The 16,939-nt window shown below is 40.7% G+C and overlaps 1 protein-coding gene across 2 annotated transcripts in view; it reads left to right on the forward strand.

The window, feature by feature from the left end:
• Positions 1 to 16,707, forward strand: part of GSR (glutathione-disulfide reductase) — a 40,951-nt gene extending 24,244 nt beyond the window's left edge. For both annotated transcript variants that reach the window (XM_027598337.1, XM_027598339.1), the window contains 7 exons: positions 1,362 to 1,461; positions 4,275 to 4,361; positions 5,547 to 5,705; positions 8,750 to 8,861; positions 10,828 to 10,959; positions 12,568 to 12,701; positions 16,022 to 16,707. In XM_027598337.1, the coding sequence (XP_027454138.1) occupies positions 1,362 to 1,461; positions 4,275 to 4,361; positions 5,547 to 5,705; positions 8,750 to 8,861; positions 10,828 to 10,959; positions 12,568 to 12,701; positions 16,022 to 16,171 (874 nt within the window). In that variant the 3' untranslated portion in view covers positions 16,172 to 16,707. The remainder of the gene's footprint in view (positions 1 to 1,361; positions 1,462 to 4,274; positions 4,362 to 5,546; positions 5,706 to 8,749; positions 8,862 to 10,827; positions 10,960 to 12,567; positions 12,702 to 16,021) is intronic.
• Positions 16,708 to 16,939: the final 232 nt, after the last annotated feature.

Here is a 16,939-nt window from a genome sequence, read left to right on the forward strand (position 1 = left end):
CTGGCTGAGGGGCATTTATGCTCCAGGCCGCATCATGGAAGTAAACCTCATTGCTCTAGGGCCAGGATCTGCTTCTCCATCACTGATTCAGACCTTCGTCAGCATTCACCTAGTGTTGAAGGTGCCTTCTTAGACTGAAGTTTATGCAGGGAGTTTACTTTTAATTCAGATTTATCCTATAACTTAAATGGCTTGCTTTAATTGGCCTATAACCTACTGCAAAGATTCGTAGACTTGAATAGTGATCAAGGAGAAGTTCTGAGCAGGGAAGAATCATGGTGAGTGTGTTGCCAGTTTTCGTTTTAAGTACAAAGGTCACTCATAAGGAATCATCTCTGGGGGTGGCCCAGGTGGCTCAGTTGGTTAAGCGTCTGCCTTCAGCTCAGGTCATGATCCCAGGGTCCCAGGATCGAGCCCCGCGTCGGACTCCCTGCTCCGCAGGAAGCCTGCTTCTCCCTCTCCCCCTGCTTGTGTTCCCTCTCTCGCTGTGTCTCTCTGTCAAATAAATAAATAAAATATTCAAAAAAAATAAATTAAAAAATCATCTCTAGTTTCAAAGGTTTTTTTGTTTCCTTTCTAGAGAAATGAGGCTAAAGAACTTTTTTTTTTTAAGGTTTATTTATTTGAGAGAACGAGTATGGGGGAGAGGGGCAGAAGGAGAAGAAGAGAGAGTGTTTTAAGCAGACTCCATACTGAGCATGGACCCCAATGTGGGGCTTGAACTCATGACCCCCAGATCACCACCCTGACATCATGACCTGAGCCGAAACCAGTCGGACACTTAGCCAGCTGCACCACCCAGGCACCCCGAGGCTGAAGAACTTTTAATAACTAAAAATATATTTCCCTTCTACAAAGGGATAAAATTCCAACGTGAGGGGCGCCTGGGTGGCTCAGTCGGTTAGGCATCTGCATTCGGCTCTGGTCATGATCCCACGGTCCTGGGATCAAGTCCTGCACCAGGCTCCCTGCTCAGTGGTGAGTCTGCTTCTCCCTCTCCCTCTATGGTTCCCCCCACTTGTGCTCTCTCTCTCTGTTGAATAAATAAAAAAAATCTTTAAGATAAAATAAAATAAAATTGCAGTCCAGTATCTAAGATTGAATCTTGGAGCAGAAAAAGGAAATGAGTGGAAAAACTGGTGAAGTCTGAATAAAGCCTGGAGTTTGGTCAATAGCAGTGTACCAACGTCCATTTCTTAGTTTTGACGGGTGTACCATGGTTAGGCAAGATGTTAACTTGCAGAAAAACTGGGCAGAGTGTGTACAGGACACCTCTGTACAATCTTTTCAACTTTTCCATAAATCTAAAATCATTCCCAAAAAAGTTTATTTAAAAATATTAACCGTCTCTCTCATTTTAGCCGCAGTGTCATTGTTGGTGCAGGCTACATTGCTGTAGAGATAGCTGGGATTCTTTCTGCTCTGGGCTCAAAGACATCACTAATGATACGACATGATAAGGTAAATTCCTTTTTTCCTTTTCCCTTCCCTTTGCTTGACCTTTAAAAGAAATCTACCCTGAGAATATTAAAGACTATGGTGTTATGCATGTAGAGGTCAGTTGGTTTATTCTGCGTGGAACTGCATAGAAGCTATTTGAATTGGGCCGTATGTCCTTAGAGATGCCACGGGTTAATGATTTTGATTGGATCAGACTGGCTGGTATTTTCATCATGAAGTGGTAGGTATCAGGTGCCTTAAAAGGAAACATGCAGGCTTACATATAAATATTTGTTAAACAGACTGTCAGGTTAATTTCTTATTCTGGAAATCAATTTCACATGATCAGAAGGTAGTGTTGGATTAGTAACACTCAGTCACAAAAATTTACTACATTGTTTGCATTAGAAGAAAATGTATCAAAGATATTTGCATACCTATGTTCATGGCAGTATTATTCACAAGAGCCCAGGGATGGAAGCAACCCAAGTGTCCATTGACAGATGAATGAATAAACAACATGTGTATATCTGTACAATGGAATATTATTCAGCCTTAAAAGAAAGGACATTCTGACCCAGGCAACAACATGGAAGAACTTTGAGGACATTATGCCAAATGAAGTAAACCAGTTACAAAAAGACAAATCTTATGATTCCCCTTATATGAGGTATCTAGAGTAGTCAAATTCATAAAAATAGAAAGTAGAATGGTGGTTGCCAGGGGTTGAGGGCAGAAGGAAGTGGGGAGTTGTTTAATGAGGATAGTTTGAGTTTTGCAAGAAGTAAAGTTCTGGAGATGGCACAACAATGTGAAGAGCCCTAACACTAAGGAACTGTATCCTTTAGAAATGGTTAAGTTGGTAAATTTAATGTTACATATTTTTTATCACAAAAAACAATAATAATAATAATAAAGGAAGCTTACAGATCATCTTATTGAATGTCATTTTATAGATGAAGAAATTAAGGCCAGGCAAAGTTTTGTGACTGCAAATTAGCATCATAACTGAGAGTCAGCTAAGGTCTTAGAAAGCCCAGGACAGTACAGTTGACCCTTGAACAACTTGGGGGTTAGGGGTGCTGACCCCCTGTGCAGTGGAAAATTCAAGTGCAACTTTTGACTCCCTAAAAGCTACTAATAGCCTACTGTTGACCTTCACCTGAAACCTTATCAATAACATAAACAGTAAACATGTATTTCATATATGTGTCATATATCAAATTCTTACAATAAAGTGTGCTGGAGAAAAGAAGATGTTACTAAGAAAATCATAAGAGGGGCGCCTGGGTGGTTCTGTCGGTTAAGCGACTCACTCTCGATTTCAGCTCAGGTCATGATCTCAGTGTTGTGAGATCAAGCCCTGCATCGGGCTCCATGCTGGGTGTGGAGCCTATTTAAGAGTCTCTCTCCTGCTCTCAAAAAAAAAAAAATCAGAAGAGAGGGGTGCCTGGCTGGCTCAATGAGTAGACCATGCGACTCTTGATCTCAGGGTCATGAGTTCAAGGCCCACACTGGGTGTGGAGCTCAGTTAAAGAAAAAGAAAATCATAAGAGAAAACACATTTACTGTATTCTACTGAAAAAAAAAAAATCTGCGTGTAGGTGGGCCCATGCAGTTCAAACGTGTTCAAGGGTCAGCTGTTTCTGCTAAAATGCAGCCTCCATGTCATTACCTGTTGAAGTGTGTTACTTTATATGTCTTTTTGACTAGTCATGATAGTACCACTGGGTTTTGGTACAGTATCGGAGCTTTCAGAGATACGGTTCTGGGCAATGATAAGAGTATTGGCCTAAGAATCTGGCTTACCTTAACAAGCATGTGATTTGGACAAGTCATATAATGCTTTAGGGACAGGATTTATCAGATCCCTAACCATTCAAATGCTATGATTCTAATTCTTGATTATTTGAGCAAATAGAGGGAGACAAAGGAAATTGATAACCCCAGTCAACATGTACTTGAAGGAACTTTCTCTTTGGCTTTAAGACTTGTCATATAATTCACCTGCAGGAGATTTATAATCTGAATAATGTCTCCTCTAGGTTTAATGTTATGTTATTTTGCATCGCAGGAATATATCCAGCAAACTGGAAGGAAGGAGAGAGGCAGAGGGATAGATAGCCTTAATTTAATGTGTAAATAAGTAAATAAACTGCAGCAGTTTATCAATAGAATGGATAATTCCTGCATTTGGAAAATCAGCTCATTTGCACATGTCCTTGGGTTTCCTGCCCTCGCCAACCCCCCTAATTCTCCTCTTTCCTGTCGTGGTGTCAGTCCGTTCTAGAACTTTCCTATGAATAACTCATGACCTCCCATCTTCACCCTGCCTGGGGTTTGTTGCATGCAGATTGTCACAAAGAACTCTCCAAGGCCACGGTCTTGACTTTTTTTGCATAGATAAGGAGATTTTGCTAGCAAGATCTTCCCTTAAATCATACCAGAATGGAAGCTGCCTTGGAAATACTGAAAGGGGAAGGAGAATTTCTGGTCCTAAGACATAATTATGGAGAAAAGCAGCAAGCTTGGGAGGAGAGGTACATGGCGAAGAGAGTAGAAGCCTGAAGGTTGCCTGTCTATTTAACTTTAAAACAGAAGTTAGTGAAATCAGACATAATCCACTTACATGCAGATCTTTTTTTCAGTAGAATCAGACATTGGGGGTGATGTAGGAAAATAGATTAAAACTCCACTTAAAATATGGCCATGAATGAGAGAGGAGATATGAGGGAGGATGCTGATATTTGGCTCCCAAGTTTGTAACGTTATCTTCAATCAAGTTTTATTCCTCTCCCACCACCCATCCCTCTGGTGCCTCTGTTTATATACAGGTACTTAGAAATTTTGATTCAATTATCAGTTCAAACTGCACTGAAGAGCTGGAGAATTCTGGCATAGAGGTCCTGAAGTACTCACAGGTATGGCTGAGCCCCAAGCATGCTTACAGCCCTTCTTCCTCTGTGTGTCGTGAACACACTTTCTGCTTTTGGTTCCACCCGAGTGTTTAATAAACACAAACTCTATGTCTCCTTCAGTCAGTGTAGCCTTTCTAGAGTTACCAATTCTTTTATTTATCCTAAGAAGCTATATTTCTCAATTATGTGAGTAAAGTCAAGGTATAAAGGATTAGAAATCTGGTAGTTGAATTTAGTTAGAACTGCAACTCATTTTTCTAATGCTCAGATGCCTTATTGAACATGCTTATTTTTGAGGTTTATATTTATTTTTCAGGGAATAATATTATGGAATCTGTTTTTAAAGTACCCTTTTGAGTTCTGCAAATGGACAAAATTACAGAGTACTCTACTTCTTAGGGAATCACTAAATTTCAGTTTTCCTGGAGCATTAGGTTTGCAAAAGCAATTTTGTCCCTAGAGCTGCACCCTCTCAAGTAAAATAATAAATGTGAAATTGCTTTGTGAATGTCAAAGTGATAACCTGGTAGTGGGGTCAGAACCCCTTGGGATCTGCACTAAACTGTGTGCCTCCAGCTCTTCTGACCTGATTCTCACCCCCTCCCTGTTCTGATTAAGAACATCCAGAAGAAATACCGGCTATGAGGTGTGAGCAAGCTTCTTAGTGATGCTGCTGCAGCCCGTATCCTCCCCACCCTTCAGTCGCCAATCACTGTGCTTAGCTTTGTGACTTAAAATTTTATCACGATTTTTAAGAAGCACAGTTTAAAAACCTTGTTTTTAAGCTGAAGCATTAGGGTGTTGACAAGCAGACATTTCTGGCCATTGGCTGGATAATTCTGGCCAACCTAGGAAACGGTCTTGGCTCCTAGGAGTTGTGGTCTTGGCGTCATTTGGGCAAAAGTGAATGTGTTAGCACGAAGGATCCACATGTAGGATTTGGTGGAGATTTTTTAAATGTTAAGAATTCTAATTTCCTCAGGGATGCCTGGGTGGCTCAGTTGGTTAAACAGCTGCCTTCAGCTCAGGTCATGATCCCAGGGTCCTGGAATCGAATCCTGCATCGGGCTCCTTGCTCAGCAGGGAACCTGCTTCTCCCTCTCTCTCCCTCTGCTTGTGCTCTCTCTGTCAAATTAAAAAAAAAAAAAACAGAATTCTCATTTCCTCTTTGTTTTCTGTTGCCAATAGGTCAAGGAAGTTAAAAAGACTTCCTCAGGCTTGGAAATTTGCATGATTACTTCAGTTCCTGGTAGGAAACCCACCTTGACCACGATTCCAGATGTTGACTGCCTGCTATGGGCCATTGGGCGGGACCCAAACTCCAGTGGCCTGAATTTAAACAAAGTGGTAAGCTGACTTAGTCTAACCAAAGCATTCTTGAATCTGTTAGCAGTCCTATGTTCCCCACCCCCTGCCCCCCCCTTAACTTTGGTGGGTTCTGTTAGATTTTTTTTTCTCTTTTTATCCATGCATCCAGTTTGTCATCAAATCCCATTGCTTCTTTGAAATTGGAAAAAAAAAACAAACAAACCTATTTTACCTTTTTAGTGTGATCACCCTAGATCAGGTCTCTGCCCTGACTCGCCTCTTTCTAACAGATTTCCTTTTTACAGTGATACTTGGCTCTTTAAAGTCCTGTAATTATTCCTTATCATCTGCAACCTAATCTCCATTGCTGGGTGTGTCAATCATCCTGGACATTTTGGGCACTTGGGGTTGTAAGTAGTTGTGAAGCCGATCTACCAGTGTTACAATTAACATTCTGAGGTGTTCTTTTAGATTTTGAAGGCAAGTCTACTGTAGTAGCTTGGGGTCTAGGTCCCAGAGTTTGACCCAATTTTGAGTCTTAGTTCTGTCACTTACCAGTTGCCTGGCCTTAAGCAAGCAGCTTAATTAGTCTTTAAGTTTCAGTTGCTTCATATTAGTGTAGGAATAAAAATAGTCCTTGTCTCCCTGGATTATAGAGAAGAATAGATGATGAGAAAGTGCATGCAAAGTAATTAGTTTATTTATTTAAGATTTTATTTATTTGAGAGAGAGAATATGAGCACGAGTGGCGGGGGGAGAGGGAGCAGCATGCTTTCTGGGGTGCCACCCCGGCGCCCCACAAAGTAATTAGTTTAGATCCTGGCTTGTAGTATGAACTCAGTCCATGTTAACCAGCTGCTGTTGTTGATGATTTTGATGATTTTCCTGATATGCTTTACTACTCTACAAGTAATAATAGGATTATTTTGTTTGTGGTTTATATATTTGATGGAACCTCTTGCGCATTGTATAACATTTTTCATAAAAGGTGTTTTTCAGCATTTTAAAAATAAAATATTGGGGCACCTGGGTGGCCCAGTCATTAAACGTCTGCCTTTGGCTCAGGTCATGATCCCAGGGTTCTGGGATCGAGTCCCACATCGGGCTCCTTGCTCAGCAGGAAGCCTGCTTCTCCCTCTCCCACTCCCCCTGCTTGTGTTCCCTCTCTCTCTGTCTCTCTCTGTCAAATAAATAAAATCTTAAAAAATAAAAAAAAAGTAAAATATCCAGATGTTTTTTTCTTGTTTTTAATCTTACCATTTGGTGAAATTTAGTAAAACTAGTTGTCTATTTTCATATTGAAAAACTGGTCATCCAGGTTTTCACCTTTCAAGAGATATTTTGTCATTGTACAGATACAGGCTTTGGTAGGTCCAGTCTTCAGCTATATTTGCTGAATCTTTAAAAAATGAGATAAAAGTTTTCAGCCTCATTCAGTGTTAAAATATATTTGCATAATGCAAATGGAATTATTACCATGTGTAGGTCTTGTCAACCTATTACTAACCTACTTTAATTTTTTTTTAAAGAATTTCTATTTTTTTAAATTAATTAATTAATTTATTTGAAAGAGAGAGACACAGCGAGAGAGGGAACACAAACGGGGAGCAGGAGAGGGAGAGGCAGGCTTTCCCGCCGAGCAGGCAGCCCGATGCAGGGCTCGATCCCAGAACCCTGGGATCACAACCTGAGCCCCACATCGGGCTCCCTGCTCCACAGGAAGCCTGCTTCTCCCTCTCCCGCTCCCCCTGCTTGTGTTCCCTCTCTCGCTGTCTCTCTCTCTCTCAAATAAATCAATAAAATATTAAAAAAAAAATCTTGCCCACAACTCTTCAAAGGCTAAGGACGGAGAAACCAGGAGCAGCACATATATAATAAACAGTCCACCAGGCTGTAATTCTATGGGGTAGGGAGGATTTCTGTATTACTTACCACTATTTACAGTGACCAGGTTAATGCCTCATTTGTACTAGAAGCTCAAGTATTTGTTGATAGGCAGTTATACAAGGTCCCATAGCTAGTAAGTGGCAGAGCTGGGATTTGAACCCAGGTTTCTCTCCTTCCAAAGGTTATACTCTTAACCACTGTGCCACCTATTTCCACTGTCTCTTCTCACGTGGGAGTTTATAGAGGTGGGATCTGCAAAGCCACAAGATAAGCATGGCACATCTTTTTGGAGCAAAAATCTGACTCAGTATACAGGAAAAAATTTTGGTAAAGGAAACGTCAGTATGTTTTAGAGAGAAATACCAAATTTACTTGGATTTTTTAAATTAAAATGGTAAGCCTCAAAGAAACCTGCTTTTGATGACCACTTCAGGCTGTCCCCTCTAAGTTACGAGTTAGCATGCTTCAAGAGGAGTGCTTCAGTGGAAAAAGTTTTTTTGGGGGGGGGTTAAAGATTTTATTTATTTATTTATGTAATTTGAGAGAGAGAGTGAGTGGGAGGGAGCCCGACCCAGGGCTTGATCCCACCACCAACAGATCATGACCTGAGGCAAAACCAAGAGTTGGAGCCACATAGGCGCTGCCCCATGCAGTGGGAAAAGTTTGAAAGCACTGTCTTTGATGGACTCCAAAGCCATAGGAAGTAGCACATCTGATAGTTGAGCGTTTCCTTTTCATGTTTACCTGGCCAGTTGAATTGTATTGCAAAGGCAAGTCCTGTTAAACACCGAAATTGGATAAAATACTTACCTTTTAAATTAAGCAAAAGATATGAACGTCTCAACTTGTTGAGATGTTTTTCGTCTTGGGTACCTGGTGGCTCAGTCGGTTAAGCGTCTGCCTTTGGCTCAGGTCATGATCCCATGGACCTGGGATCGAGCCCCGAGTCGGGCTCCCTGCTCAGCAGGAAGTCTGCTGCTCCCTCTCCTCTGCCTTCCCCCTCTACTCATGCTCTCTCTCTCTCAAATAAATAAAAATCTTAAAAAAAAAAAAAGATATTTTTCACCTTGTGGTTGAGTGTTGTGGTTTTTAAAGATTCAGGCTGAAGAGGTGCTTGAAATGAAGATCCAGGGATTTGGTTTGCCTTTTTTGGTAGATTGACTAAATAGTGACATGATAGCCTTTCACTTTTTTAGGGGATTCAAACTGATGACAAAGGTCATATCATCGTAGATGAATTCCAGAATACCAGCGTAAAAGGCATCTATGCAGTTGGGGACGTGTGTGGAAAAGCTCTTCTTACTCCAGGTACTGTTTTCCTCGTTTCTTGGGTAAGGGAAGCTCTGTGGGTTATATAAAACCGTTCAGCTCTTCACAGTCCAATCCACTTGAGCAAAGTTAAAAGGATGAGTGTCTTAATGTTGTCAAAATAATAGTATGTTGAAGTAGTTTGGTACCTGATGTTTTCTGAATAATATTCATTTTTCCTTAGAAGACTTTAAAAGGGCTTTAGTGAAGGCTGAAATTGTTATAGAGATGATATGGTCACCTTCTGAAGAAGTTGTAAGTTAGAATCTGAGTTGCATGTGGTGACAGTGGAAGGAAGTGGCTTTGGGAAGAAGCAATTTAGAGTGGCATTCTTACATGATTAGTCTTTTTTTTAAAGGTTTTTATTTTTATTTGTGTATACGTATTTTTTAGGTTATTTTTTAAGTAGGCTCCATGCCCAACGTGAGGTTTGAATTCATGATCCTGAGATTGAGAGTTGCATGCTCTACCCACTGAGCCAGCCAGGCGCCCTGATTATTTATTATAATGACCAAGATTGACCCAACTCCCATAATCCCATACCTCAACCTACTTTCTGAGTTAACTGGCACCATTTCAAGCTCTTCTCCCCACTTTTATTAGTGACATCACTCCATCTGCTTTCACTCTATGCCCCTGTGGTACCTCACCAGCCTTTCTAGAATGGCACTGGATCTTTCCTCAGAATGGAAAGTTACAGCAGTCACACACCCAAAGCCTTTTAGCTCCTTCTGGAAGTTCTTTTAACAAAAGCAAAATAAAAAGCAAAGTTTCAAAAACTTGATAACTAATCCAATCGTTGAAAATTATATCAAGGAAAATTTCTTATGTATCCTACTGATACCTTATTTTGGGAAAAAACTGTCAATTTGAAATCAAAATTAATAACTGATGCTTTTACTGAATAATAGGCATTTTTTCTAAATACGAGATAAAAACAGGCTAAGGAGAATAAACTTAAAAAAAGTGGGCACCTGGGTGGCTCAGTTGGTTAAGCGACTGCCTTTGGCTCAAGTCATGATCCTGGAGTCCTGGGATCGAGTTCCACATCGGGCTCCTGGCTCAGTGGGGAGCCTGCTTTGAACTCTGACCCTCTCCCCTCTCATGGTATTTCTTTCTCTCTCAAATAAATAAATAAATAAAATCTTAAAGGTAAAAATAATTTAAAAAATAAACTTAAAAAATATCTTATGGGGGCACCTGGGTGGCTCAGTGGGTTAAGCGTCTGACTCTTGATCTTACCTCAGGTCATGATCTCAGGGTCGTGAGTTCAAGCCCTGCGTTGGGCCCTGACTTAAAAAAAAAAAACGAAAAAACTTACTCTGTCAAGTCAGTGGCAGTATGACTAAGTGTGTAATTAGCAATTGTCTGACACCATGGTCGCCAGAACCAAATCGGCCCAGAAATCCTCTTGGACAGTAAGGGAGATTGTGGGGTCATTCACCACCCAGGATCGTGGTCCTTATCCTTGCCAATGAGAGCCCTAATCCGTCAGGACCAGCCAGGGAGGAGGAGCCACAATGTACCTGATAGAGAGGCTGAGGCTGGGGGGCCTTCTAGGGAATTAAAGGAAAAAAAAAACCCATACTGTGAATTGCATAAGGTTATAAAGTGGAGCTATAGTTGGTCAAAACTAATATAGTTTACTTCATTAATATTGTATCAAAAAGCTAATATCCTAATTAAGTAGGTAACTGCCAGATGATTGGGAACTGGTAAATAAGCCCTCCCAACCCTTTTTTTGTCCTAATAGAATGTACAGAATTCATATAAGATGATAGTTTTGAATTGTTAACAAGGCATTGGTTTGTCTTCATTATAATGACCTAGATATTATAGTGAGCATTGGCGTAAAACTTCGTCAGAAGTAGTACATTAAGCCAGATGAGGAAATGGTTAGTAGAACAATTCTGCAGTTTTAAAGTGAGCAATAAACTGAGACGCTGATTTACAAATATCTTTGTAGTTGCCATAGCTGCTGGCCGAAAACTTGCCCATAGACTTTTTGAATGCAAAGAAGATTCCAAATTAGACTATGACAACATCCCCACGGTCGTCTTCAGCCACCCCCCGATTGGGACAGTGGGACTCACGGAAGGTAGGTGTTTAAAAACACAGGTGATTTATAGTTTCCATCTTATCCCTAACTGCAGGGGGAAGGTGCTGACTAAATCTCCCTTCACTCCCTAAATTCCACTCCTTTCTGGTTGGCCTTTTATCACAGTTCGTTTCCTCCCTAACTGCCAACACTTGGAGAGTAGAATTCCTTTTCCCCACACCACCCTGTGTGTCTCTTTGCCTTTTTTTAGCTTTTTTTATTTGAACTAATTTCAAATTTAAAGAAAAGTTGCAAAAATATAGTAATTCCCCTTATCTGCGGTTTCGCTTTCTGTGGTTTGTTACCCGTGGCCAACTGTGGTCTGGAAGGACATAATCCTCCTGACTTATTGTGAGAAGGTCGGGAGTAACTTAACGCTAGGTCACAGCACCTACATCACTCACCTCACCTCATCTCCTCACACAGGCATTTTATCACCTCACATCATCGTAAGAAGAAGGGTGAGTGCAGTAGGATAAGGCATTTTGAGAGGGACCACATTCATGGAACTTTTATTACAGTGTATTGTAATTGTTCTGTTTTTAATATCAGTTATTGTTGTTCATCTGCTGTGCCTAACTTATAAATTAAGCTTTATCATAGGTATGTATGTATAGGAAAAAATAGTGTACATGGGCTTTGGTATTATCCACAGTTTCAGGCATCCACTGGGGATCTTAGAATGTTTTCCCTGTGGATAATAGGAGACTACTATACTACAGAGGACTATGTATACCCATAACATTTTTGCTTTACCATAGTTTTCTCTACACCCACACGTAAATACACACACTTCAGTATCTGTTTCCTAGGAACGAGTCCATTCCTTTACATAAGCTACGGTTTTCAAAAGACAACATTTAAATTGATAAAATATTGGGTGCAGGGATAGGCAAAAATAGGTAAAGGGGATAAAGAGGTACAGACCTCAAGTTATAAAATAAGTCATGGGAATGAAAAGCACAGCACAGCAAATATAGTTATTAATATTATAATAACTTTGTATACTGACCAATGGTGACTACACTTAATCATGGTGAGCATTTTGTAATGTTTATTATTGTCAAATCGGTATGTTGCACGCCTGAAACTAACATCATGTCAACTATACTTCAGTTTACAAAAAAGGTATTAAAATAAATTCATACAATATTATCCAAACTTTATTCACATTTTGCTAATTCTCTCAAATAATGTCATTTTTTTCTTCTTTAGATTTTTTTTTTTAAGTAATCTCTATACCCAATGTGAGGCTCAAACAACCCCCAGATCAAGAGTCACATGCTCCACCGACTGAGCCAGCCAGGTGCCCCTCAGATAATGTCATTTTTAACACTTTTCCCCCCAAGGTCAGGATTCAGTCCAGGATAATGCATTGTATTTAGTTTTCATACCCCTTTGGTCTCCTTTAATCGAGAGACAAAATTCCGTAGCCTTTCCTTTGTCTTTCATGACATTAGCATTTATGTTACAGAATGTCCCTCATTGTAGTTTTGATATTTTCTCATGATTTGACTCAGGTTTATATTTCTGGCCATCTCTCTCTTTGATAGCTCAGTGGAATTGTTTAGGTTTTTGACAGATGCTTTTTTTGCCTGTGCATTATAGATGAGGCCATTTATAAATACGGAAAAGAAAACGTGAAGACCTATTCAACCACCTTTACCCCGATGTATCACGCGGTTACCAAAAGGAAAACAAAATGTGTGATGAAAATGGTTTGTGCCACCGCAGAGGAGAAGGTATGGGAAAAATGTAGTAAGCTAAAAAATGTTTTCAGACTTGCAGGGATGGGGGTATTTTGGTGGGATGGGGAGTGGGGAGACCCAAGTAAAGAGTTAAGCCTTCTTTGTTTCAACTGGTGCAGTCCCACTTTTATCTGCCTACATATACTGGGGTTCTTTGTAATATTTCATTAAGAAAGAAGGTTCCAGGGGTGCCTGGGTGGCTCATTCGGTTAAGCGTCTGCCTTTGGCTCAGGTCATGATCCTGGGGTCCTGGGATCAAGCCCCACATCGGGCTCCCTGCTCAGCGGGGAGTCTGCTGCTCCCTCCCCCTCTGTTTCTCCCCACCCCATCCACTTGTGTTCTCTCTCTCACTTTGCTTTCTCTCTCAAATAAATAAAATCTTCTAAAAAAGAAAGAAAGAGGGGCACTTGGGTTGCTCAGATGATTAAGTGTCTGTCTTCGGCTGCGGTCATGATCTCCAGGTCCTGGGATCGAGCCCCACACTGGGCTTCCAGCTCAGCAGGGAGTCTGGTTCTCCCTCTCCCTCTGCCTCTCCCCCTGCTTGTGCTTTCTCTGTCTCTCCCTCTCAAATGAATAAATAAACAATCTTTTAAAAAAATAAGAAAGGAAGAAAGGTTTCATATGTTTGTGCTTTTAAAACATAGGAGGGAAAGGTTGAAAACCACAGAAAAGCTCACTGTCATTGACCCATAGGTTAGAATAGATAGGCCCCTCGGAAATACTGTTAAGTGTAAGAACTTAATGGAAGATAAGTTTAGATTTAACATAACCAATCTGAAGAAGAGAGCGCTTATTCAATAAAAAATTTTCTGAGATATCACTTATCTAGTTTTGGTTTAATATTTGGAGGACCTGCCTGGCTGTTTTCCAGAGTAGCTGCATGCTTTTCACGTGCCCCTCAGCACTGTATGAGGGTTCCAGTGCCCCTACCTCCTCGTCAACACTTATTACTGTCTTTTATTATAATTGTCCCGGTGGATGAGAAGTGGTATCTCATTGTGATTTAAATTTTGAACAGGTTTGAATTTACACAGGTTTTTAAAAAAATAATTTTTAAATAGGTTTATTTGGGTATTAGGCCAACTATGGGGCTTTTCTACAAATTGAATTAAATATTACAGTGGGACATAGCAATATGCTCTAGGAAAAACATGGCTCTGGGAAGGGACAGCAGCTTAGTTGAAGATTCAGGTATAGTTTCCAGTTTCTCTTGTCAAAAAAAGCATACTCTGTATCTGATTCAGTGACCCTGTAAACCAAAAGCCACAAGACATAGTCCCTGGATTATAGAAATCAACATCACTGAGGATTGACAGAAACAGAGAATCAGAGCAAAGAAAGTAAGTGGGTTGGCAGCAAAACAAAAGTTGCTGTTTTTTGGCCCTGAATGTTTCTGAATAGAATAAGATGTCCGGATATTGAATCAGTGAGGTCTCTACTTCTCTCATTAGTTATTTCTTCATGGCCTTTATCATTCATTTGATAAATATTATTTGACAGACTACCAAAGACTAAGAACTGGGATATGGAGAGGAATCCTATAAAGTTCCTGCCATCCCCCAAAACTTAGTAAATTTAGTTTAGATCACAATATTAAAAATATGTATGGTTTGGGACTTTTTTGTTTTAAATTGAGATATACTTTTTTAATTGTAAAAAAAAAAAACATAAAATTTACCATCCTAATCATGGTAAGTATAGAGTTCAGTAGTATATTTTTTTTTTTTTAAGATTTTTATTTATTTATTTGACAGAGAGTGAGAGAGCACAGCAGGGGGAGCACAGAGAGAGAGGGAGAAGCAGGCTTCCCGCAGAGCAGGGAGCCTGAAGCAGGGCTCGATCCCAGGACCCTGGGATCATGACCTGACCCAAAGGCAGAGGCCTAACAACTGAGCCACCCAGGTGCCAGGTGCCCCTCAGTAGTATATTCTTGCTCTTTTTTTTTTTTTTTAAAGATTTTATTTATTTATTTGACAGAGAGAGAGGGAACACAAGCAGGGGGAGTGGGAGAGGGAGAAGCAGGCCTCTTGCGGAGCAGGGAGCCTGATGTGCGGCTCGATCCCAGGACTCCAGGATCCTGACCTGAGCCGAAGGCAGACGCTTAACTGACTGAGCCACCCAGGAGCCCCTCTTGCTCTATTTTGAACCAAAGTAATTTTGTGGTTAAATTTTATACTTTCTCACTCTGCGAAGAATATTTGCTGTAGGGTGCCTGGGTGGCTCATTCGGTTAAGCGTCTGCCTTTGGCTCAGGTCATGATCCCGGGGTCCTGGGATCGAGTCCCCACATCGGACTCCCTGCTCAGTGGGAAGCCTGCTTCTCCCTCTGCCTCTGCTCCCCCCACCCTTGCCTGTGTTCTCGCTCTCACTCTCCCGCTCTGTCAAATAAATAAATAAAATACTTTTAAAAAAAGAATATTTGCTGGAGGTTGAACATTAATACAGTTTTTAAATGACTGAGAAACAACTGGAAGATGCGATATGAAACAAATGTCTCTTAATGGTCCTTTGTGCGGTCATCCAGTGTGTATGGACTAAGGGCCTCCTGAGGGCCATCTTTTGCTTGGTCATATGGAGATAGCAGGAAGCAAATTTAGGCAGGTCCCCTCTGTGTAGAGATTAAAATCTGCAGGGAAGATGGGCTGTAATTTTCTTTCTTTTCTTTTTTTAATTTTTATTTATTAGAGTGAGAGAGAGAGCACAAGAGGGGGTAGGGTCAGAGGGAGAAGCAGACTCCCCGCTGAGCCGGGAGCCCAATGCGGGACTCGATCCTGGGACTCCAGGATCATGACCTGAGCCGAAGGCAATTGCTTAACCAACTGAGCCACCCAGGCGCCCTGGGCTGTAATTTTCTAGTCCGCAAATAAATAGAACATTGTAGTTGTAAGAGTCATGAAGGAGAGATACTGGTACCGAGCGATCACGTGATAGACAGTTTCACTTGGTTGGGAAGGCAAGTGTAGCTCTTGGAAGAATGAATGGGCTTTAACTCAAAAGGGGAGGAAAAATTGTCCAGACAGAGGGAACAGCTTGTGCAAAGGAGAGAGCCTGGTGAATACTCGGGACAAAGGAAAGCCAGAGGGGCCTGAGAGGGGAGAGCCTGAGCGGGGAGGGCTGTGTAGGGTGGGTTGGGGAGGAACATGGATGCAAGACTGTGTAGGACCTTGTAGGCTGTGTTCTGCCATGTCCAGATGAGAGACTCAAGTGTTTTTGAGGTTTTAAAATATCACCTATCTCGCATGACAAATAAAAAATGTATTCGTCTACCTAATAAAAACTTTTACTTTAAGAATTTTTCTCCCCCCCCCCCCCCAGGTGGTTGGGATCCATATGCAAGGAATCGGGTGTGATGAAATGCTGCAGGGTTTTGCTGTTGCAGTTAAAATGGGAGCAACAAAAGCTGACTTTGACAACACAGTTGCTATTCACCCTACCTCTTCAGAAGAACTGGTCACGCTTCGTTGAAAACCCAGAGACTTGTATGGTGGGCAGCTGGACCAGGAGACCCAAAAAGCACCAAATTACCATGTTTACTTACCACCGTTCCCATTTTATGTATTTCTTTATTGTAATCAGGAAATTCTGATAGTGGAAAATTTTCAGTGTGTAGTAGGACTTATTTATGTAATTAGAAAGTTGTTTTGTCATCCAGGGTTAATTTTCATTTGATTGCACCTCACAGTAATCAATATTTTAAAGTTTTGTTTTTTTTAATTTTTTATTGACGGCTCTGTGCTAACTGGTTTTTTGTTTTGTTCTGTTTTGTTTTTGTTTGAGCCTCCTCCCAGCTAAAAAACTATATGAAGTACGGTTAATTAAGGTGTTTGAATGAATATCGTTTGCTGATTTTTATAGATGAAGATGACAGCAGGTCTGCATATTGCAAAGCTGCTTCAGTGATGTGACCTTTCTGCAAAAGTGTGTGACATGAGAGACCGCCTTCCCTACTTTATTTCTTTTGCTTTAAATGATTAAAAATCATGTTCCTTTTATGAGTTGAAGTACATCAAACTTGGGAATGATTTACACGAGTGAGGGACATTTTGGCAGTGATTTCAGCTTTCAGAAGGAGAGGAATTCAAAGTCTTCCTCTGCTGAGAGTCCGTAGTTCAATGAATGATTTCAAGTTTTTTATGTGCTCTTGTCATTTTTTTTTTCCCTGAAAACTATTTCCAAAAATCTGAAAATAAAATCCTAGCCTGTCTTCTAACAAAATTTGTTATTAGGAATTTA

The sequence above is a fragment of the Zalophus californianus genome, chromosome 2 (genome assembly GCF_009762305.2).
Source record: "Zalophus californianus isolate mZalCal1 chromosome 2, mZalCal1.pri.v2, whole genome shotgun sequence".
NCBI lineage: Eukaryota > Metazoa > Chordata > Mammalia > Carnivora > Otariidae > Zalophus > Zalophus californianus.